At 43.1% G+C, this 24,182-nt stretch overlaps 1 protein-coding gene across 1 annotated transcript in view; it reads left to right on the forward strand.

Annotated features, from left to right (window-relative positions):
* The window catches only part of ARID1B (AT-rich interaction domain 1B), a 312,324-nt gene that overhangs the window by 258,414 nt on the left and 29,728 nt on the right, over nucleotides 1-24,182 (forward strand). The window contains 3 exon segments of the mRNA XM_026044358.1: nucleotides 11,144-11,289; nucleotides 18,862-18,971; nucleotides 19,747-19,905. Coding sequence (XP_025900143.1) covers nucleotides 11,144-11,289; nucleotides 18,862-18,971; nucleotides 19,747-19,905 — 415 coding nt within the window.

Consider the following 24,182-nt stretch of genomic DNA (forward strand, 5'->3'; position numbering starts at 1 on the left):
CTGCTGCCTTTGAAACGGGCCCTCGCCGACAGGCGCTTTCTGCCCACTCTTTTTATTTAACATTCACCTACAGCTGCTGTACACGAATTACTGCAACTTCAGGCCGTTCGCAATTCTAAAGTCTCGGGGCGTTTGATTATTTCCCCCTACCACTTCTCCTGAGGCTCCCAGACCTCTGGTTTCCCTTAGGGACCCTAAGGGATCAAGCCGGCGCGAGCGGCTCCCGGTCAGTGCGGTGTGAGTACCCAAGCAGTGCGTTTCAGTCGTGCAGTGGCACTGAGCTTCCAAATCAAGCTCCCCACAGAGTTTCGGTTGCACCAAGGGGTTTTGCTTCCCGGCCCGAGTGCCCTGAGCTCCGAGCAGTGGCCATGCTCCCTGAGGCTGCCTGCTGGCTGGAACCTCTCCTCTATAGACACCATATATGAGTGCTTTAGGAGGTTAAAGCCCAAATATTAATGATTACTGTAACTGTTATTTCTAATGGAGCTGTTAGCCAATATTGATTTTTATTTTTAAGGACTCACGCTTCTTCCCTTCTCATAAGAAATATTCATCTATATCAAGCTGATTTTTTGCTCTCTTCTCTTCCTCCAAAGGATGCTTCCTTTCCTCATGTTTTACTTTTCAAAGGAGAGCCCTGTATAGCCTTTTTGTGTAGGAAGCAATGTATTAGGAGGCATGAACTACAAGTTAGCTTCTATGTATTTATTATTGTAAAGGGAGAGTTGGAAGCAACTCTTCTATTATTTTCTTATGAAGATGCATTTTATAGATCAGCTCAAAATTGCTGATAAAATTGTGTCAGGATGGAAAGAAACTTCACATGCTGAGCTAACCAAAGCCATTTCTTGAGGGAGACTGAGAGAAACATATTTTTATCTGGAATTTTGTTTTACTAAAAGGCAAATCCATCATTTTGGAGTCCTGGATGTCACCAAGCTGTAGAGCGCACGCAGGCAACCAGTGATTTGGGGAGAGGTTTTCTCCTTTTTTTTTTTTTTTGGTAACTCATCAATCAAGTAGACTGCTGTATGTGTTGATGCCATTAGAGATTAACCACAGACCTCAAGAGTAAATGTTCCTTTTTTCCTTTGGAGAGTAACAGTTCTTAAATGGTGAAAACAGGAGTATATTGGAAAGGAAGGGGGATATTCAGAGTAATGAAGGAGAATTTTTAGTTATCTCAGGGACAATGCTAATTAGATTATTACTGTGTCACGATTATTTTTGACTTGATCTGGTTATTTAGGAGAGATGTTGCCCTCTATAGGAGTACTAATTATTCTAAAACGAAATTGCGTTGCAGTTCTATGTGGTATACTGTGTTCATATTTGCCTCAAAATCAGATTTTGCACAGGAACTCTGTACTTCAAAGGATGATTTTAGTGAAATAAAAATACAAAGCCTAATTAATTGGTTTAATATAAAAGTAAAGAATAAAGGAGGACTGTAGGAGGACTGACGTGCTATTCTTGGGGTCGTGAAAAATGCTTCACTTGGGAAAAATGGATTTGGACAGTGTTTGTCTTTTTATCTGCTGGATGGGCAATCCACTAGTTTAAATTACTAAACTAGTCAGAAAAAAAAACCAAAAACCAGGAGAGCAGCCATCCCACGGATGGGAATTTTGAAGAAGGCCTAAGGAAGTTAGTTCAGTGTCTGCCGAAGTGATTTAGCGGATACGTTGTGCAAGAACAGGACTGTGACTGAACGGCCTAGGGTGCTCGTGGCAGAAAGTGAGAGAGAAAAAACAGGCAGGAGCAGCTCGGGTTTTGCAGTGACTTTAAGGTGTTTAGCAATGGTGATAGCTGAGAGGAAATTGAGGATTTTGGGGGCCCTGGTAGCTGGGCAAATAGGAGAGGGAACAGCCTTTTCCACAGTTACTGATGGAGTTCAGGCAGGTGTGTTAGTGGAGGTGACACACAAGTATTTTGTAAGGCCCCTGTTAAATGGTAGCATGGCAGCAGTAAGGTTGGCCCTTCTTAATGATGGCCACCAGATTTACCTCATGCATCAAATACTTGTTGCCGTCGTCACAGAGGTTTCCAGGCCACTCCTGAGCTAAAGAGGGAGAAAAGATCCAGCTGAAATTGAGTTGACTTATGTGTCACCTGGTGCTTGTGAAAGTGTCTTCAGCGCAGCAATGCTGAGAGTGATGGTGGTGGTGGCAATAGTAATAATACTGATAAACATTTAATAGCTGCAGGCGAATGGGCAAAGAGAGGTGGGAGAAGCTGGGTGTGTTGGGAAATCCCTTGGGAGAACTTGCTCGCCACGTGGCTGCGCGCACGCGGTCGTGCTGGCGGCCGGCTGCGCTTTGCTGTGCACACCTTGCTGCCTGAGGCGCTGGCCTGGGGGGCTTGGGATTCTCCGCGATTTCCCGCGGAGCGGCAGCGCGGCTGATGGTGCCGGCCCGGAGCTGGCGGGTGGCCTCCCGCCGGAGCCGCTCGCGGTGCTGCCGCGGCGGAGGCTGCGCGGGCGCTGTGGCCGCCGCGTGCCCTGCTCCTCCTGGAGCCTCCCGCGCCGTGCCTTGGTGCCCCGCTGGCTGTCAGGACACTGGGAACAGCCTCTGCCCTGCTTCCAAGTAATCCCTCCGGGAGGGAGTTCGTAGGGCCTTCCAATTTTTATTAAAGCTATTTATAAGCGTGCACAAAAATAGCAGGCACATAGTGAGCGAGTCATATGAGTCACTCCTCGTTTTGGTATCAAGTCACACCAGGCTCGCTCACCCTCTTGGCAGGCGGCTGCAGCGTGACTGCCTCCCAGCTCCCTCATACCAAACGTTTCTTTTCTTTTCCCTACAGATTTCCCCCTCGGGCATCCTGCTGCTTGCTGTGCAGATTGCAGCATCCCTCTTTTACCCATCCCGCACTCCTCTTGGGCCAGGAAGTGGATCTCCTTGTAGTGTGGAGATCCTGTGTCGGATGGGGATCACAGGCATGCGGCTGCCCCTGGAGCAGCTCTTGCCGTGCCCGTTGTCAGTAAGGGAGCCCAGGGTCACTAGGAGCCCAGCGTGGAGGCGCTGACAGGCCCTCTGGCTTGGCCAGCTTTCCAGCAGTCCCGGGTTTTCAGTCACACAGCTTTATACTCTGTTGTTCAACGTAGCTTGCCCTGACTCCGAAGGGCCAGCCCTCTTCTTACACAGCTCATTTCAGGCGTGGAGGTCTTGCTGCACTTGCAAGAATGCAGCGTAACAAAATCATTTCGGGGAATCCCTGTGTGCTTGAAAACTGCCAGCTGAGAGCTGCTGTCACTGTGAAATGCAGACCAAAATAATTCTCATTAGCATAGGAAGAGCTTTATGAAAATAAAGTGGAATTGTTGCAACAGCTTTAAAAAATTGAATGCTGCTGTATTGCACTAAGTGTCCTTCATGTCTTTCAGTGGCACACTCTTATATTAGCAGGATCAACTGAAACTAAGGATTTATTTCTGTGGGCCTGTGCCATGTTTTCCTCACCATATTATGCTACCATTTTTATTCTTCTGACGATATTTTAGAGCACTATTAAGCTTGGTTTTCTTCCTCAGTCTTTGTTATGTGTAAAATGGGATAAAGAGATTTACTCTATTTTCAAAATGCTTTCAACAGTATAGATGCTGTGTAGTTGTGGTGGTGTTCGCATCGATACCTACCTCTTATCTTGCTCCTTCAGTGTAAATCTCCTACATTCTACTGGGCTTTAAGTGAGTAGAAAGTAGGTAGTCACTGGGAGAGATTTTTTTCACTACAAAAATGGTTAATGTGATGACTGGAGTGCATGAACGAATGATAAGTTTTTGTGGGTGATTTTCAGAGGAGCTGAATATAATCAGTCTGATAGAAACAACTAAGTGCTGGGTTTTTTTCTCCCCTTTTAGTTGCTTCTTAATGAATTCTAAATAGTAATGGTGTGAAGGACATAAGTATTTGCATAATCAGAAGAGAAGGAATCTATATAGAAAGGCCATTTCTGTTATTCTCCCCAAAAGCATGCAATGCAATGCTGTAATCTTTAGATCAACCAGGACAAGAAAACAGCTAGTGTGCCTGGTGAGACTGCAGTGACTTTGAGGAGATGAGCACTATCATGTGATTTTGATACTCAAAAACTATTCCACATTTTTGTGTTTCTGTTCATGCTTGGTTGTTGGTTCTGTGACTACTCCTGGCACAAACCTGGATGCATTTCCTTGATGTCTCATAGTGTTGTGTCAGTGTCATCTGCATTTTGGAGCCTTGTCCTCATTTTTTTTTTTCATGCACATGCATGCAAAGCACTTTTTTTTCTGTACCCTTCTGTCCTGAAAAATGGATTTCATCAAAAACCTCCTGGCAAAGCCAACACCTGTCTCATTGCCAGCTGCTTTTCTAAAACTTTGCTGTTGTGAGCAAAGAGCTTCCATGCTGCACAAAGAGAGGAAATGCAAATCCTTGCTCGTATGTTTATAGCAGCAGTTAACAAGAGAGGGAAATACTTTGCTTTCACATTTGACAGCATTAAACTCGTTTGTTTTATTTACATGGGAATTGCCTTTAGTGCCTTTTTGTGGCTTTCAAGACACTGTTCAGATTTCTTCTGTCTTGGCCTTTACTAACAGTGATGACTCACTGATGAACTTCCACCAGTGAGAGCAAAGCAAGCAGTATTGCTTCTTTTTCTTGCTTTTCTTCCCCTGTTCTCCCATATCCTCTGACAACAGCAACAGTTTCACTTCTACAGGGAATCTCATAATGTATCGAGAAGGAAAATCCATAAGAAAAGAGCATGTGTATTTGCATGCGCATGTTTGTGTGTAAATTCTCCAGGGAGAAAGCATTTCCAGGTCTCACTCCTGAATTACTCTCATTATAATAACCCATTTGGTGTCAGAATATGACAGATTATAAGTGCTTAAGGCTAGTCACAGCTCAAGACAGATTTAAATAAAGTACTTCTGGTTATTGTGCAGGTCAGTGTGTTTAAATAACAACCCCCCAAATCATACTTTGACATTTAAAAGAGAGAGGAAATATTGTCATGCTGCAGACCTGGCACAGATAAGCACAGGGCAATTTGGTCAGTACGCTGTGATTTGTGACTGCAGCCTAACGCAGTCATTTTCACAGTTTGTAGTCAAGTAGCCACCTTAACAGTGTGTCAGCATTGAAAAAAAAAAAAGGGAAAAAAAGAAAGGTTCCTTTTAAAATGTTTATACAAATTACTCCCCTGGGATGCTGCAGTGCATTCACTGCATCACTGATGTAGGTTAAAGATCTGGAGCGAGGATGGCAAAGTGCCATGAGTTTGTAGGCTGCCCTTTTTCAGCAGCCGTTGCTCAAGTGGCCAGGCTGGGGTAGCAAGATAATTTTTCGGGTCCAGTGTCCACAGTAGGGTAACTGGGAGAAATCTCTACTTTATGTGAGTACAGCAGATTCCGTCTGGAAGTACACTGCAAAGGTGCCTAAGTAATAGGTGTAAGCTCGTGGCCACCAGAGTGTGTTTAGGTCTGACTTGGTGCCAGCTCTTCCTTATCCGAGCTAATTCCTGCTGGCTCCTGGCAGTGTCTGCTCCACACTTGTGCTGCATTGGCCCTCGAGTAGCAGCCCTGTGGGCCCTTCTCCCCCCGGCCCTGCTGCATCTTTCCTTCTTCCTTGACCTGAGCAACTGCCCGCCTCCTATTTCCAAAACCGTTTGGCAGCTAGTTGCACTGCTGCCTGTTCCCATTCTTTATTGACATGTTTCTGTACAAAACGTATGTGTTTCGTTGTCCTTCTGAGGAACATTGTCCACTCTCATTATCATTTGCTGCTGCAGCTGGGTCTGCCTCTGAACTCAGTTTTGTAACTAGCGATCTACTCAAATATGAGGAAGATGACAGCAAAAGCCTTCATCAGATGGCAGCACTGAGGATGCACTCAGCCACATACCAGCAAGTATGAAACGCAGTGGCTCAGCACTGCGTCGCAGCTTCCCCATGACAGTTGGGGACAACACATGAAATCTAGCAGTGATTTCAGGCCAATTAGAGAAAGATATCTCAATATGAGACAGTGTTCAGCAGCTGTGATCGCTCAGATGCCTCTTTTGTACTGTCAGTACTTTTCCTTCTTGTGATTTCTTTGTTCTGCTTGTTAACGATGACCAGATCTCATATGTCATCCCCTCTTTAGCATGTGGACTTCTGCATTAGCTCAAGAGGCACAATTAGATCTGATGCTACCTGTTTTGCAGAGAAAGGAGATTAAGTGCAGATTAAGTTTCAGGGTAGGTTGCAAATGAAGGAAAACAACAGAACAGGAGCTTCTTAAAAGGAAATGTTTTGAATTGGAGCAGCTGTATTTGGGGCCTGACAGCGCCGACTGTCATTGGAGCAGTGCAGCTGACAAGTGCAGGATCACGGGATGGGTCAGGCAGGTGGCAGCTCCCGAGGTCTCTGTCCAAGTGCTTGCTGAGAGCAGGGCCAGCTGCCACCTCCGACAGGGTCACTCAGGGCTTCACCACTTGGGTCCTGGAAACCTTCAAGGACAGAGACTTCACCACCTTTCTGGGCGACCTGATCCACGGCCTGTCTGGCCTCCTTGGGAAAAGCGTTCCCGTGAACCCAGCCCGAGCCTCTCTTGTGCCCCGGGGCCCTTGCCTTGCCACCTGCAGAGCCCGGATCCGATGTCTTCCCAAGTTCCCCACGGCGCTGCAGCCCCTCGGCTAGGCTGGGCCTGCCCTGCTCCTCAGGCCAGGCTGGGCCTGCCCTGCTCCTCAGCCTCTCCTCACACGGTGGGGGTTCCAGCCCCAACCACGCTGGTGATTCTCCGCCCAACCCACCCTGCTTTACCATCGCCCTTCCCTGTATTGAGGTGGGGTCCCCCAATGGGACATGGTGCAGTAGATGCAGTCGAACAAGTGCTGAGATGAGAGGAAGAAGAAGGGGGATGATCCCTTCCCTCAGCGCCCTGCCCACACTCCTGTTGCTACAGCCCAGGGTGCTGCCGGGGCACCCACGGGCACAGACACAGCTCCATCCACCAGCGCCATCGGAGCGGGCCGGGACTCTTCCTTCCCACGTGCAGCACCTCGCTGGGCTGGACAGGGCTCCTGCTGGCCCACTGCTCCAGCCTGCCCTGGGGTGGCAGCTCTGCCCCGCTGCGTGTTCAGCAGCCCAACATTACGCTGTGAAGGACTGAACGGTCAACAGAGTGAACAAAGCACAAAACCCATGCAGATCCACTCCTCCTTCCTGCTTGTAATCTCTTTTTGTTTGTTTGTTTGTTTGTTTGCAAAATATTCTGCTTGTAATGGTAGAGCAGAAATAAAACACGATGTTTAGGCTTTAATATGTTTAAACCAATAGCATAATCCTTAATTTGTGTTAAACCAGCTGCTTTTCCTCCTAAAGGAAGAAAGCACACATATAATTTGTGATCATAGAATTGAAGGAGCTGAAGCTGGAAAATACCTGACAGATCATCTAGTTCATACACAAGGCAGGATTTTCCCAGCCAGTGTATTATCTAATGAGTTGTGTTGTATGCATGCAAAAAGTGCCAAGAACTGGGATTTCCATCACTCCCTTGGAGATCCTTTTTCCATTCTACTCAACATGAATGTTTTCTTTCTTAATTCCTTCCTATTATTCCTAATTATCTCTTGTGTTATCCCTAAGCACTCCAACTATTGGTGTTTGCATGGTAAATACTGTAAAATTGTATTCAGTATACAAAATTGTATACAAACTGGGTTTATTCAGCTATACAATTGGTAGCTGGTCAGTTGTTTTTTTGCCATTAGATGTCACTACATGTACAGCAAACAGTTTTTAAAAGACTAATCGTTTTATTTAGCCTCCCAGAAAAAAGGGGGAGGGAATTTGGATGTGTAGGAGAGATGATGGTGCTCTGCTTTGAGATAACTACTACTTAAGTAGGATGTTGGATATTCCTTTACCAAAAGCTACACAGAAGGAGACATAAGATTTTTGACTTAACTCCAACAACCAACAGATGATGCTGTGACCTTAAGCATATATAAATATGTTTAGCAGCTGCTGTGTAACATATTTATAAGTGTTTAGTGACCTGGAGGTTAATCAAAATGAGTTTGGTGATCTCAGCTCAGTTCTTAATGGACTCCACTTCACATTATAGCTCTGATGCAGCACAATTTGTCACAGTTGGCAGTCTTTACTCAAAGGAGGCCCACTGTGGAGTGAGAATTAAAGGCCAAAGTAGTACCTGATTATTTCTCCCTAAAGAAACTCGCTAGTCCAAGCCATCATAAAGCAGAATAATACATGAAGGAGCTCGGTACCGCACGCTGCACCCAGTCTCAGAATCAAATAACATTTGCTCTTCCAGGATGCTGCTCTTCAGAGTCACTGAATTGGCCACTGCATGAAATGGTCAGTGCTTGATGGAGAAAACACTGGCTTGGGGGAGGCATGGGGCTGAGGGTTTCATTTGATGGGCCTTTTGCAGAGATCTAAGCACAGCGCTAAATGGTAGGGTGAAAGGAAGGGTTTTGTCCTGCCAGGTGAAGCTTCAGATTTAGATCCTGCCTTTATTAGGGCCTTTCAGGGTAGAGAAGCAATTTTTTTACACTTCGGTCATTTTCCCGCTGTCCCGGCGAAAGCTAGTATATGCCTTTTATTCAATTTCCACTCTCAGCCTAAACTGGAAATAGTTTTCTACTTTTTGATTTAAAGCTGTTGTGTAGCAGTGTGCTTTCGTGGACCACAATTGAGATTGATGCCCGTGGTGGGTAACATGAAATAGGTTGTACCTCAATTTGAGGCAATGAACAGCCCCACAGTTTGGAAGATACACATGCTATGGGAAGTAATAGTATTGAAATATTAGTAGGTCAAGACCAATTTCAGCTTACCTGCAAGGTGCAAATCTGCTGTGTATTTTTAAAGCAAATGAAGGGCATTGGAAAGACAAATACCTGTAGAGAGTTCAGTATTGCCTGGAATCTTTGAAAGAACCTTTCAAAATCTATTACTTGCACACTTTCCTCATCTTTGCTAGTAGCTTTAGTCTATGATGAGAAGAATCCTGCTTCTCCACCATAGAGTGAATTTCTCAATTAAATGCATTTGTTGAAATATAGCAGGTTTTAGCTTAAAGTTTGAGGAGTCCTGGGGGCGGGGAAGTGGGGGTTAAGATACAATATTTACATAAGAAAAGCTTGATTGTATGACTGAAATCTTTTAAAGTTGTTGCCAAATGGCCCTGCTCTTCCCTTTTGCCTTTGTAATTTTCCCTCGGAGCATTGCACCATTGTGCATTTTAAATCTTTTCCCTCCACCACTCATTGCAGGCTTCATCAGGGAAATGACATTGTGTGGCAGTTGTCTCCTTCATATCAAAAGAAAGTCTATTCCTCTTTGCAAGAGTGAAGAAAAGTTTGTCTTCACAGAGCGAAGGACAAAACTGACTTGGAAAAAAAAAGATGCTTTATTTAAATAACACATTCTCTATTCCTTTGAAGAAATTCACAATGTGTCAAAAAAAATTAGGCCAAATAGTGCTTTAATGGTCGTCTTCCTCTCTCCTTTTCCTCTCCCTTCTGAAAGAGAAATCTATTTCTGCCAATCGTGTTAGGAATCTAGCTAGAACTAAGAGAAGGCAACGTGTAAGTTAGTCAGGGTTGTTAGTTTGGACACTTTTGTTTTGTTTTGTTTTGTTTGAGTATTGTATAATAATTGAAAAATAGAATTTGTACCCAAACAGTATCCTGCTACCTGGAAATGCAGCTTTTGCTACCTATATGATAAATGACAGACTTTTCATGGGAGGGAAGCAAAAGCTGACAGGTACCAAGGGTGGATTTGCTTCCTTTTTTGTCTTACTTATTTTGAAAAATAGCATGGAATTCATAGAAAATACATTGAGGAAACAGGTCTGAGATCTGTATTTTCCTATGCAGGTCATGAGTAAGAAAGAAAGTATATTTGCGCACTTCAGTATGTATCTGTATCTATGATTTTACATGTTGTTCAAATATATATGTGTATCACAATACATGCAGTTTTAACTATACCAAGAAAATGCAGATACTTGTATTATGAGGGAAAAGAATAGAAGGTTATTTTTGTAGCTGGATGAACCCTGTCTTACAGTGTGTTATGCTGTTTACCTCGATTGGGTATTTTCTTATTGTGCCACAATTTGTCTATTTAATCTGCTGAATTAAGCACAAAGAGTACTTCTAAATTCTAAAAAATACCTGAGTGTTCATTTTCAAAAATACTTGAAGTATAGAATTAGATAAGGGCTTTTTTGAGCACAGTGTTTTTCAGAGAAATAGATCTTAGCTATGAAAGCGTTATATAGATATGTGGTTAACTTTCAACATAGAAGCCCTGCTGAGCTTTCCTCTTTCCACAAAGTTTAGTATTCACATCACTTTTTGAAAGATCAGACATAGATGGGACATGAGCAACACAGCTATTTTATACAATGCTGCAGTCATGTCTGTGATCATTTTAATGGTATTTACTAAGAGACTTTGGGCTCTAAATCAATACTGGAAACAGGAACATCGGTTGTGATGCAAAACAATGCCGGTATTGAAGGAAAAGAGAAAGCAGGCAGTTACATGTAAGTGATTTCATTGAGAATTTCGTGTATGCCACTTTTGGTCATGGATTATGCCCAAGCTAAATGCTCACATGCAATTGGTTTGGTCTTTTGAACCGTGGAATTAGAAGTGTTTACAGGAAACAGGGCACATGTGATAGCATCAAATGAAGAAATCGAAAATGGGTTCTATGGCATCCATTTTTCCTTTGGTCATGTCACTGTTCTTCTCAGTTCTGGCAGGCAATTACATGGTCAAAATTTCTGTTCACTTTGAGGTTCTTACACCAGTCCCATGTCCTTTTGGACTCCTGATTGCATTGCTCTCTACTCACAGGATGAAAAATACGAGCCAAACATTCTCTGCGGAAGGGTTGTAACTTTTAAAAACACTGGGTGCTTTTCTTGAAATTTGTGTTCGGTCTGGTTCTGTCCTAGACATGCAGTAACTAATTGATGACGAATAGCTCCCCACACAGGTGACAGCAACGTGGTGGCGTGCCCGTCCCTCAGCTGCTGGCGAGCAAGAGGAGACGCGCGGCCCTCGCGGCGCGGGCGGCACGGCAGGTAACACAACGCTCTGTCTGTGCTCTTTCTCCTCGTAGGCAAGGCAATTTTCCTGCCATGAACCAGAGCGGCATCATGGGCTCCAGCTCGCCCTACACGCAGCCGATGAACAACAGCTCTGGCCTCATGAACCCGCAGGCCCCTCCGTACAGCATGGCCCCGAACATGGTGAACAGTTCAGCAGGTAATGGTGGGTGACCCCTCACGAGCTCCTCCTCACCGAGCCTGGGCAAGGGCATCTCAGGGGCCACCTTCCTTCGCCTCAGCCCTCCGGGGGGGATCGCGTGGCATTGGCTCAAAACCGAGCCGAGGTACTTGGGTTTTTGTGCAGGAACTCCTGCCTTTGTCATTAGGTCCATCCGCGCGGCGTGTAGGTGAGCGCGGTGCATTGAACAGTTCCAGGGTTTGACTTAGGTGCTGACTAGCAAGTACATGTATGTTTGTGTGTGTGTCTGCAGGAGAGGGAAGGAGAAACACCTCATCTTCTCAAAAACTGCGGTTGCTTTTTGGTGTCTCACTTACGATGACTGCAGTTTGAAGCGTTTAATGTAGTGTTGGTTTAAAGAGAGAGTCATGCACTTGCTCTTACTTGACGCTGCTCTAAGTTACATATCTAAAATAATTACTCTACTTTGGAAATCTTGACCATATTTACTGTATTTCTAAATTCATATGTAAGGTTTTCTTCATTTATTAGTTTAAAATATCAGTGTATGAAATTTAACCATAGCTTCCATTTGCAAAAGTATATTTAACATAGCTGTTCAATTTATCTTCCATACTGCAACTTGTGAGTTTAGAATTATTTGTAGCTTTGTGTGCGGCTTCGTCTGTAAGGAGGACAGATGGACTGTGAATCTGTGATAATGTCCAGTATAGTCTGTATTCAACTTGAAATCCAAACAATTCACTCCCATCAAGATGCTACCTTAGTAAAGATGAATTCTTTCAGGAGGTTTAGGATAGAATTTCGGCTACCCTGAAGTGAATCCTACCATATACTTAGTCAAGTCATGGAGTTTCTCTGCATGATCTGCTGATTATATTAGCCCTTTTTTGAAATGCTTTTATGGTGTTTTTCTGAAGGCTGGTTAGGTTGTGCTTAGGAGATTTAAAATTTTTGGTCAGTTCTATTCCTGCTCAATTTGTATATTCCTGTAGTGATTACTACTAAATTTAGTACATTACTACTAAAATTGTGTGTTACCAAGAGCCTGTCTTTCTGTAGCTTCCTCTCTGCTGTGCTTAGCCTGTTTCTTTGCTTCATCCTTTGCCTCTTTACCTGGCTGAGCTTGCCCAGCTCTCCATTTGATATGGCCCAGGTGCCCTCAGGGGGAGCGTGGCCAGTGCCCACTGTGTCTAGAGGGTTCCTTTCCTATGCGTAGGAGATACCAAGACGCTTAACAAGGGCTTATTTTTCAAGAATTTCATGCTAGATTTTTTCTTAGTGGAAGAATAGATTAGAAACTGTCAATCAGAAAGGAGCGAGGGTTGGTTGTTTGGTTGTTGTTGCTCTTGTTGTTACAAAACCCGCTTTTCCCAGAGCTGACTTGGAAGCGCTGGTTAGTGGAGGCAGCGTGCTTCCACAGGCTGGATGAGGAGGGAAAAGCTATCAGAAAGACCATTAGATAATAGCTTGCTTTTCCCCCACCAGATCTGTCCCAGGTAATATTATGGTTTGTTTGTCTAGTTATGTGTTTTGTCTGGCTTGCCGAAATAAAATTACTTCTGAGCATTGCAACTGCGCTATAAATTCTGTTTTGCTATTAGCAGAAGTAATTTTTCCCCCTTTTCCTTTGGCCCCCAGAGCTGCAAAAATAACCAACAGCAAACAGATGGCAGAGTGCCCTGCCTAAGAAGATTTATGTATTCCTAAGGAATAACCAGTTTAAAGGAAGATTCACAGAGGTTTTTTTGTTCAGATAATTCAGCCATTCGTTATTTCATACAGTGGAAATCTGTTCAATGCAAGGCCATTTATCCTAGCAGTCTTTTGTATGGCGTAGTCATACTCTTTTTATTGTGTTATGCATTCTGAAATATTGGATTTTTAATAATTTAAACATTTATCAGGGTTTTGTGTGTGTGTGTGCCTGTGCATTTGCGAGGTGTTCTTTTGTTCCAGTTTTATTAATTCAGAGATTACCCGGTGGAAAGTTAGGCATGAGATGAGGCAGAGGAGGCGGGCGCAGCTCCGCAGCGCCTCGTGCGAGCCGCAGCGCGCCCCGTCCCGCGCTGCTGGGGTGGCCTGGGAGCGCCCGGGAGCGGGGGGACCCCACGGGGAAGGCTGGGCGTGAATGTGCCGCCGGTGAGCGCACACGGTCGGAATCACAGGATGGCTGAGGTTGGAAGGGACCTCTAGAGATCATCTAGTCCAACCCCCTGCTGCAGCAGGGACACCCAGAGCACGGGGCTCAGGGCGGCATCCAGGCGGGTTTGGAAGATCCCCAGGAGGTCTGGAGACTCCACGACCTCCCTGGGCAGCCTGTGCCAGGGCTCTGTCACCCTCACAGTGAAGAAGTTCTTCCTCACATGGAGTTGGAACTGCCTGGGTTTCAACTTTAGTAACGCTTGTCCTATCCCTGGCCACCACTGAGAAGAGCTTGGCCCCTTCCTCCCTACATTCTCCCCTCAGATATTTGTACATGTTGGTAAGATCCCCTCTCAACCCTCTCATCCGTGAGCAGCGAGGTGGAGGCCATGCGCACACTGGGCCAAAAACGGCAGTTTCTGCCACCCGGGACAATTCAGCTCCGTGGTTCCTGAGCCTTTTTGCTCCTCCTTCGCAGCTGCATCTCAGGCAGCAGAAACAGGCCATGGTCAGTGTGCGGGACCCCAGGAAGCCCTGGCTGCCGGAGAGGCCGCTGCTGGAGGCCCGTGTGCTGCGGAGCGCTCCCGTGCGCTGCCACGCTCGTCTTGCTCCACTTGGATGCCAGTGGAAAAATACAGGAAGCGACTGGGAGAAGTTATGGTGTTGGTTTCCTGGGTCTTTGAGCTGTGTTGTCTGGTTTTAGGTGGGGAATAGATTTTTGGTTTGTTCGTTTTGCTCAAAGGCAGTTTGCATTTTACTCTGTGAGACAGAAGAACATTTTTGCTGATGTTATTTGGAATTGTTTTCACACCGTTTCAGATCTTCAGTACAGCTAAGTGTAGCGCTATTTTTGCCACCCGTTTTTATTAGTATTTCTGAGTCCTTATTACCAGACGCTCCTTTTTTTTTTSTTTTGTTATTTAAATTAATGTCACAGGCTGAAAGGAAAATAGTGTTGCAGTTCTGCGTCGTGTTCCTTGAGCAGTGACTGCGGATCAAACGGCACGTCCCCAGCTTCTGCTGACGTAGAGCAGTTTGGGAACACAGAAATTGCGAGATTAAAGCAGATAGGTCCTTCTGATGGAGCAGCCCATCCATGACAATACCAAAAGCTTCGGGAAGAAGTGCCAAAATCCCTTCATAATTACGGAACAAACTGCCATGCAGGAAAACATTAGGAACTTCACTGTCCTTTTGTTATACAGGAGATCACGTCTTCCACATATATTTTCAATGGTTTTTCTTTCCTGCATCTTTTAACTTCAGGCCTTAAAAAATATATTGAAAGGAAAGTTGCAATCCCAACACCAATAAAATAATAATTCCTGCTGTGATCCTCGTTAATCCTAGTGGAAATTAACTATAAAAGGCAGTAATGTGGAGTCTGCAGCTCAAAGCTTTCCGTATTGCCTTTGTACGGAGAGTGACAGTGAGAACCTCTGCTACCTCCGGACCTGGACAAAACAATAAAAAAATAAAAAGACCTTCCTTATAAATAAAATAAAATAAAATAAAATAAAATAAAATAAAATAAAATAAAATAAAATAAAATATCTCCTTACTGCCGCAGGGATCCCATTTGACCCTCCCTGCCCTTGCTGCAGAAATACTACGCCCAGGTTTACTACAGAAATTCTCCATTTCCTGGATTATATTATTGCCAACAAATTTTAAAAATCAAAATACCCTAATGTGAACATGAAGCTCTAGGAAGAATTATTTGTGCTAAAGAAAATAAAAGGAGACTGAGGCTGTCAAATTAAAAAATAAAAATAGACACATATTTTCTTTTACAGTAAATATTTAAATTAGGTTATACATAGTTTTACAGACCCCTGCTAGAAAAAACAGCTATATATAAAGCATTTTTTAAAAAATTAAATTGTTTTTCTTCATTTCATAGCTTGATTACGGTTTTATTTTTCTGAAAGATGAGTAGCTCCATTTATTCCACTGGTGTCTGCTCCCCCACTTATCTTCTTACGAGCTCTTTCATATAAAGCTCCTTCAAACAAAATTTCCGTAGGGCCCGGCAGCGGAGCGGGTGCCTCACGGGCTGCAGTCGCGGGCGCTGAGGGCCCTCATGGGCGGCTGCAGCCCTGCAGGTTGCAGCTTTTCCTGGACGGAGACCTTGCTCCGGGTGCTCCTGCAGCGGGATGTTTCTCCGTGGCAGGACATCAGGCAGTGCTGTTGTCCCTGGTCTGTTTTTCTTTTCTATGGATATAAAAGCACTGGAGATTCTCCTGCCAACTTCCCCTGAGTCACAAATTCGATCCTGTTTTTTTATTTTAAGGGAGAGTGCTGAGAAAGGAAAGGAAAATGTCTTGCAAAGGATGTAATGCGCTATTTTGTAGAGTGTGATTTGTTATTGCTCTAGCAATAAAGAGAAAAACAATGTTTGTGTATTGCTGCTCTTACAGTGTTTCATCATCTGCTGGGACTGGTATTTTTTTGCACAGCCTTTAGCCAAAAGGGATATTTTGCTGCAGTTTTACCCATGTCAGTATGTGCCTTTGAGTACATTAAATTCAGTGTGGAATAGTTAATTTGGGACCTTGACCCACACTTGCTTTTTGAAATCATTCTAGCTCTTAAATTCCTAGAAGAAGCCGGAGGCCAGTACTTGAAGCCTCTTCACAGTAGACTACAACACTTTCCCAATCGAGATTTCCCTGTTCTYCTCTTCTCTAAAATGTGTCATCTTTTAGTCTGCACTTCACACTCAGGACTATTAGTACCTATGTAGAAAAAGACTGTGTCTTAATTCAGCAGTTTTGTGACAATAACAACCATGTGCTGCTCAGAAAGGGGTCAAAGGGATGTTCTTGCTGCTCTGCTTGGCTAAGAAGCAGAGGGTTCACCCAAGAGGTTTTGAAACCGCATTCCAGCAGCGTATGGAAAAGCAGCCAAGGAGGCACCCCACATTAAAGCTATAGGGAAATGAAGCAACCATATGGTTACCTAGTAAAGCACTTGTTTAGGTTTCTAAAGTAGATGAAACGCTTCAGAACAAAACAGTGAAGCAGAACTTGGGGTGCTGTATTAATCCTTTGAAAATTGTTTCCAAATTCTGGTGATTGGAGACTCTTGTTATATGAGTATGCCATAACATGAGAGAAGTTCAAAAGCCAGAATATGTTGGTATTTTTATATTTCTAAAAATGCTGAATGCAGTTAGAATGTGTGTGGTAAATGGCAGACTAAAAATAATTGCATTTTACATGCCATGCTAACTTAAACCTCCGTGGAAAGAAGAATTTATAAAGTAACCGTGATGGAAACAGTTACCAGGAATGGGCAGATTATCATATTCTTTATGCTGGAAATATGATGTACCAACTTAGAAAACTGTGAAATCAGCAGGGGATTTTGCCTTGCAGAGTTTTGGTGAAGAAGAGTAATTTTTAACCTTCCTTAGTCCAACCTGCCTAAAATTGCCTTTGAGGGGGAGTGTCATATTTGGATTGCTTTTAGGCTGAAACTTCTTGTTTAGCGCATTCACAGCATGAAATGTGTTAATTGTTAAAACTGATTCTGTGTGACAATTTCACATTCCAGTCTGAAAGAAAACCATGGCAATACAGGCAGTTTTGTACATATATTCTTTAGAAAACCTCTACAAGAAAAGTAAATTTTTTTTAACCGAATCTGTGGAATTCAAAACAGAAAGGTGCTGCGTGTTTATTTGGTGCTGGTCACCAGCTGCCCCACATGGTCAAACAGGAGCGCAAGGGCGATGGTCCCTACAGATCAAGCGCTTGGTAGATGCTGGCTTCCCAGTGTAATATTGCTTGGCTCTTTTGTTGAGGTTTCACACACATATATAAAAATAACAGCATTTTTAGCTGATCCCAATAGATTTTCGCTGCAGCTGCATCACTTCAAAAAGGCTTTTTGTTCCAATTCTTGAAGTCTTAAGTATTGCAACTAATTTTTTTTTTTTTAATCTCAATTATGATTTATGTGTTGTGATGACTTTAAGGGCTTGATTGGACTACAAATGTGCTTTGAAAAAAAATGAGAAACGGTGCCCATGAAAACCGCCGGCAGTTCAAAGAGGAATATTGAGCATACAGTTGTAAACTCACATGGCACATGGCTGGGTAGGTTTTTTTGGCAGACCTGTAGTCTCAACCTGCAGTGATGCTAAAGATATTAGCAAATTAGCACYGCAGAGCTTGCCAGCGTATTCGCCAGAGTCCTGCTCATGCTCTCAGTGCTGTAATTAAAACTAATTATTTTCTAAAACATAGTAATACATGAATATGTGCAATAATCATTTTGTAGTGGGCAATCTGTGAAGTATTTTTAAAGCCTTTTTTTCCCCCTTCGCTCTTTGGCTTGCTGTGCAGCGTGCCTGCTGCCTAGCGGGAGCCAGCATTGTCATCTTGCAGCAAGGCAAACCAGATCAGATTTATGTGTATTTTTCAAGCAGTAACACTTTGCTATTTCTAAAAATGTATTTTTTTGCTGCCTTGTAGGTTATTCTGTCCTTCTATATTTTCCTTATCTCAGATCTTTCTTTGAAAGAAGGGCGTGCAGGGGAGAAAAAGAGGGAGAGGACGGGAAGGGAATCCAGCCTTTGTAAATGCTGTGCACATAGTTTTCTACGGGAGAAAAAAGAAACAATAATAATAACCACCCAGTGTCCTGCCTGTTGTTCTTTGGCTATTTGTATTGACTCAGTGACATAGCACCTTCTAAGATCAGCTCTGCCGGGTGTTTTCTGTGCGTTTACCTGGATGTTTCTTCTTGCATCTCCTTAGGAAYTGAGGAGCCCRGCAGCTCTGCAGCAATAACACTGCAGTATTATACACTTGCATATTATACCTCAAATGAAAACAGCCCTTAAACCCCTCGCACCCCCGGGCAGCGACCCGTGGGCCGTGATCCGAGAAGGACATTTGTGCCCTCATTACATCCCCCCTGGCTTGGGCAGGAGGGGCGGGCGTCAGCACTGCTTCCCARCGGAGCGGGGCTTGGAGCTTGCAGGGAGGGCTCCCCACAGCTGAGGAATTGGGCCAGAGATGGCAGCAGGGGCTGTAGCTCCTGGGCCGGCCGCAGCTTCAACAGGGAAACGTAACTGGGCAGTTCAGCCTTCTTTTCCCTCAAATTCCAAAGCAGGAGCAAAAGMCGCATGGGAAAACACCATAGTGACTAGACTATTGTCCTCGTTGTCCTCGTGCAATGCAATGGCCGTACCTGTAGGTGATGGAAAACCCACCTGAAGCATGAAAAATGCATTTTACTCTGCAAAATCGTTGCCGTCGTTGTTGTGTGGCGCTCGTGCTCTTGCCTCCTTGGTGCTCCCGCTGCTCCTCGCGCCGGCCGGTGTCGGCCCCCGGAGGAGCGGGCCCCGTGGCGGCAGCGCTGCGCTGCGGGACGCGGCTGTCCCGGCCGAGCCGCCCGCGCTCGCGCTCAACTCTTTCTCCTGTTTTCGATTAGCACCTATGGGTCTTGCAGATATGATGACACCCGGTGAGTCCAAACTCCCGCTTCCTCTCAAAGCGGACGGCAAGGACGAAGGCGCCGCGCAGCCCGAGAGCAAGGCCAAGGTATTTACCTCCTCCGCACGTGGTGTTGGTTGTTCGGCCCGCAGGACTCTGCTCTCTTGTCCTCCATCTTCTGGTTTTGGCCTCCCCTCTTTCCGTTCTTCCCCGCATGCCTTCCCGTTCGCGTGCAAATCTCTTTGTTTCTTTTCTTTAGTTTTTTTTCTTTAGTTTTTTTTTYCTTTTTCCTTCATTGTGTGGATCTGAAAGTTACTAGTTCTTACGGCATTTTAACTTGCGGGGGCAAAGCGACCCAAGCCAAAAGTTGCGTGGGGATCCGGCTGTGCCAGGCGGGTGGGCAAAGAGGGTCTTGCCTGGGTTCAATCCTTGCAGCCATTTTTTCTCTGCCTTCAGTTATAGCTTCCTGTTTTGGCCGCCTCAGCAGCAGCAACATACTTTAATATTTTGCTTTCCTGCCTTATTTGGTTAAAATAAGGTGAACGGCTTGGTTTTTTTTTTTTTTTTCCTTTCTTTCATAAGGGGAAACCCATGCTTAGCATTCCATGTGAGCTTGAAATAAGCATGGTGGCTTTAATGACTTTAGCCAAGCATCCAGCAAACTTTCCAAATTATACTAATTAACAATGTTGTTTTAATACCTTTTATATATATATATTTATAAATATATTTATATATGTGTGTGTTTTCTGTATGTGTCTGTTTATATATACTTTATATATAAAGAATTGGTCAGTCTGTTAAACTGGATGTATTTTTTTTGTTTTTAATAAAGTTTTCCCTGCCTTTGTCATATTTTTTTTTTTTTATTCCTCTACCACAGGATAGCTACAGCTCTCAGGGTATTTCTCAGCCCCCAACCCCAGGCAACCTGCCAGTCCCTTCCCCAATGTCCCCAAGCTCTGCTAGCATCTCCTCATTTCATGGAGATGAAAGTGATAGCATTAGCAGCCCAGGCTGGCCAAAGACTCCATCAAGCCCTGTAAGTGGCTCTGGTTCTTTTGGTTTTTGTTTATTTTTTTGTAATTAAATATATTTTAATGCTTGCTTGTTTGTTTTATAAATTCCTTTTCTTCATTATTTATCCACTGAACAGTTTTCTTTCTTTATGACACTTGGGTGCAAATTCTGCTCTTGGAAACATGACTGCAAGTTCCACTGCCTGGCTTCAGTGGGGCCCGAGCATGCTCAGCCAAGGGCAAAATTTGTCCCAATAGTAATTTGAAATAAGAAAGAGTAATATTGCGTGCATCATGCAAGTGTGCTGTCTGGTAAAACAGCAGTTGTTGTGAAGAAAACATCCTTCCTGTAATGCATCAGCTTCCAAGCATGCCAACTGTGTTGTTAAGGACGATTCCATTGCTGTTCCTGGGCCCAAACTCCTTCACACAACTGACTTCACTCTGTTTGCTGCACTTGTCTGTGCTAGTGCTGTGTAGGAAAAAAAAATGCAAAACAAGTCATGTTCTCTCCTACTGAAACTCAGATCTGTCAAAAATTGAAATATAGGCTCAGCACCACAAAAAAAAACAAAAAAAMCAAAAGACTGTCATGTACTCATGTACATTTCTGGAACATTTTTAATTTTGAATTACGTATTTGGAAATACACTTAGATTATCAGGAAAAAATCAAGTAATATCATTTCTGATTTGCTTCATTCATTTGTTTTGAAATAACCCAAACTGTGGGAGAAAAAAAAATTATATTTACACATTTAGAAAACTACTTTTTTTAGATGAAAAGATGAATAATGTTTAGTCTATCTGGTACTAGCTATAAAGAAAAATCTGTGTGAAATGCATGGAGCTAAAAATAAATGTGTTCATAGTGTGTGTATATMTATATTTGCACATATACATACATAGAAAATCTATATTCATATACATGTGTGTATATATATAAAAAAGAGAATGCAAACATAACCATACATGGCCTATGAGGAGCAAATGTCCACTTGATGATTTTAGCTTTGTTTTTTTGAATTAGGAAAATAYATGTTGTTCCTCTTTTTTTCTTTTTAGTAAAACTAATAACGATCATAATTTCTCTGTAGCAAAATACTGCAATATTTGAAGGTGTTCTTTTTCCAGTATTTATGTGCAGTTAACATAGGAACAATTCTTGGATCATAACCTCATTTTCACAAGGTGATACATTGAAGATTATGTCTCAGGGGAAATAATGAAAGGCCATTTGGAGGGCAAAAAGGTCTATTTATCCAAAAATTGGAAGTCCAGTGAATCCCCCAAGCAGAGGGGCAGCATGGCATGAAATGMACCACCTGAATTTTGATGTTTATTTGGCAGCAACTTTGAGTCTCAGAAGGCAGCTGATGTTACTTGTCCCCACARAGTCCCATCTTCTTCTTTTTTCCTTTTACCTTTTTTTGTTTTTTTTTAATAGGATTTAAACAGGATTTTTGGTGGCACCAAAAATGGGGTTTGTTTTCTTTTTAGCGATGTTTTGGTATTGTTTCTCTGGGATATTTCCTGGAGGAAAGCAAGAGAGCGCTTGCATAGGCTRTCTAAACACATCTAGTTCTTCTGACAGGGGCTACCAAGTGCATTCCTGAGCTCATTGTACAAACTGCTTAACAAAGCCCAGAGCCATCCTGAACTTCTGTGAAGCTTTTTCCATGTAAAAAAATGTGACAGAATACAGTATTGGAAGACATAAATGGGGAAAGGTACTGCTTTCAGTTATAGAGCTGTTCTGAATGCTTTCCTCTTCAAGTGCTGCTGCATCTTTGGCTTCAGGCACCTTCTCAGGACACAGATATGAGTGGATACTGCACTTTAAAATGGTAGAAGGATAAGTGCTGTAAATTAGCAGATCTCTTTTTGCCTAAGAAGGCCAGCATATTGGATAACTGCATCGGCTTCAACAGCCTGAAATTCATTCCTTTATTACATTCTGAAGCTGCTTCATGTGCTACATGAAGTTTCTCCATTCTAGCTGTGGATAAAAGCAAGGATGAATGGTCTGTCATCGACTGTGAAGTATCCTTGGGATCCTAAGTGGATCCTCTCTTCCAGTGTTTTCTACATGGAAGTGAAACAGGAGAAAAAGTGCGGAAGGAATTGTTTAATGCTGTGTTTTGAGGGCTCTTCAGCAGTACAGTCGAAAGGATGATGTTTTGCTATTCTAATTCTGTGTGTAATGACCATTCCTGGCAGAGACCCATGTCTTTAAATTAATTAAGAGGATATGAAAGCGTGGGTGCATAATGCAGAGGGTCACTGCTGCATGAATAGCACAGTAAGCTGTGGAAGGGCTGTTCATTGCCCACAAGTGTACATGGACATTGCACTAGAGGCAGCTGAATAGTGCTGTGTGGCAACACTAGCTATGAGGGGTGTGCAGAGCCCTTGAGAAACAATCTGGTTGGAGCATTTTCTCTTGCAAAAGTTTGTGTCAGAGATTGCACTGTGGCCACTTTTTTGTTGCCTGTATTTTGTCTTGTTCTGTAAGGAAATAGGCCAGTATAGTAAGTATAATATTAGGAAATTCTTTATTGAAGTGAACAAGGTGGATATTAGATAGTTCTTTAAATACAGATTACCTATAGAAACGTACAGAAACAGCTCCCTTCTGCTTAGAATTCCCTAAAGAAAGTTCTGTTGTTCTGAAGGATTCTATAAACTTAGCATATGAGAGTCCTTAGGTAATAAAATATTAAAAGATGGTGGGTGCATTAAAAATCATGCATGAGGTAAAATAAATTTAGCATGGGAAGTAGTTCCAGTTTCCTCTTGCTTATTTTTTAATTGCCCATTTAAATATGGCTGGTCATATTTGTCAAAGAGTGCTGGGGGACTGAGGGCAGAATAAACTATAGCTAAATTAGTAAAGATGTGTGCAACAGGCTCGCCCCAGCATGATCCTGCCATCAAAATTGTCAACAAAACTTACAGAAGAAAATCTCATAAATTGCATTCTTCCAGCATTGCCTGGCATATACCTGTTTGTGAGCCTGTTAATGGGATGTTCTTGTAATAAACCCTTATTTTCTGGGGTTAATATTTATGTGTAAGTAAACATAGGCTTCCAGCTGAATCTGCCYACAAGGAACTAGAATTTGTGTGTAGACTGGCTTGCACACATCTGTCATTTTTATGTGTTTAAGTTTATAAAAATACAGAAGAGGAAAAGATCTTTACTCTTGAGGAATAGCATTTTTCCCTCCAGTGCATTCTTCTAAAGTTAACATTTCATTTTAGAAGAAAATTGCACCCATTTTACAAAGCATGACAACCTGAAAGCTCACACAGTAAGAAACACTTCTTACCTTCTGTAAGCTGTGAAAAGTTTTCAGATTATACTGTCATTTTAGAGCCTGCTGCAGCACTGCTGAAAAGCAACATCATCTGAGACGGGTAGTAGAACCCAGTGTGAAAAAAAATTAGCCAATTTCCATTCTGCTCCAAATCTGATTTTAAAAAGAAAACTTTAGTATATAAAAGTGAAACATAAAACTGGTAAATCTGAACGTTCTTTCAATAGTGAACTTGCATAAAAGTAAAATAGAAACTACTCTTTTGCTTCATAYGTTAAATATAAGCACATATAAAATGTGCCACGTAAAAGCTTATAGCTTTAATTGTAGTTATGTGGCATCACAAGGATGAGCTGAAGATTAATGCAGATGAACAGTAAATTTGCCCCTACTGCAGTTGGTAATGCCAGTTTGTTCAGCTTCTATTCTCATCTCATATTCTTCTATTCTGCTCAGCTTTCTATTCTCATCACAAAATCCAATTTTTGGCAAATTTGCCTAATTCCCTTTGTTGAAAACTGTGTGTTTTTTTTAATGACCCAAATAGGTAGCAAGTGTTACTTCAAGTGAAAGGATTTCCATTACAGAAACGGTTTGTGTTTCAATGCATAAACTGCAGGGTCATGTCAAAGTACTCTCTCRCCACCCATGCGATGTCAATGAACCAAATTCAGCCTCGACACTGCCTTAAGTAGGAGTGACAACACCACTAAGTACAACTCAAGGGAATTCATCAGTGCACCCCATTTCCAAGCAAGAAAGGTAACATTATCACCAGGTAGGAAGGGTTACTGCAAAGAAGTTGCAGAATCAGGAAGCATGGCAAAAAACTTTACAGGAGGCTCCATATTGAAATAAAATTAATATCCATTCTCAAGAAGAAACAGCAATGGCTCATGGAAATGCTGGGTCACCCCCTCTTGGCTTCGTGTTTCTCTTCTGGCTCTTCTCCAGCATTGCCAACTTCCAGGAAAAGGCTGG

This window comes from Nothoprocta perdicaria, unplaced genomic scaffold (genome assembly GCF_003342845.1).
Source record: "Nothoprocta perdicaria isolate Ctin4 unplaced genomic scaffold, notPer1 scaffold_36, whole genome shotgun sequence".
In the NCBI taxonomy this organism is placed as follows: Eukaryota; Metazoa; Chordata; class Aves; order Tinamiformes; family Tinamidae; genus Nothoprocta; species Nothoprocta perdicaria.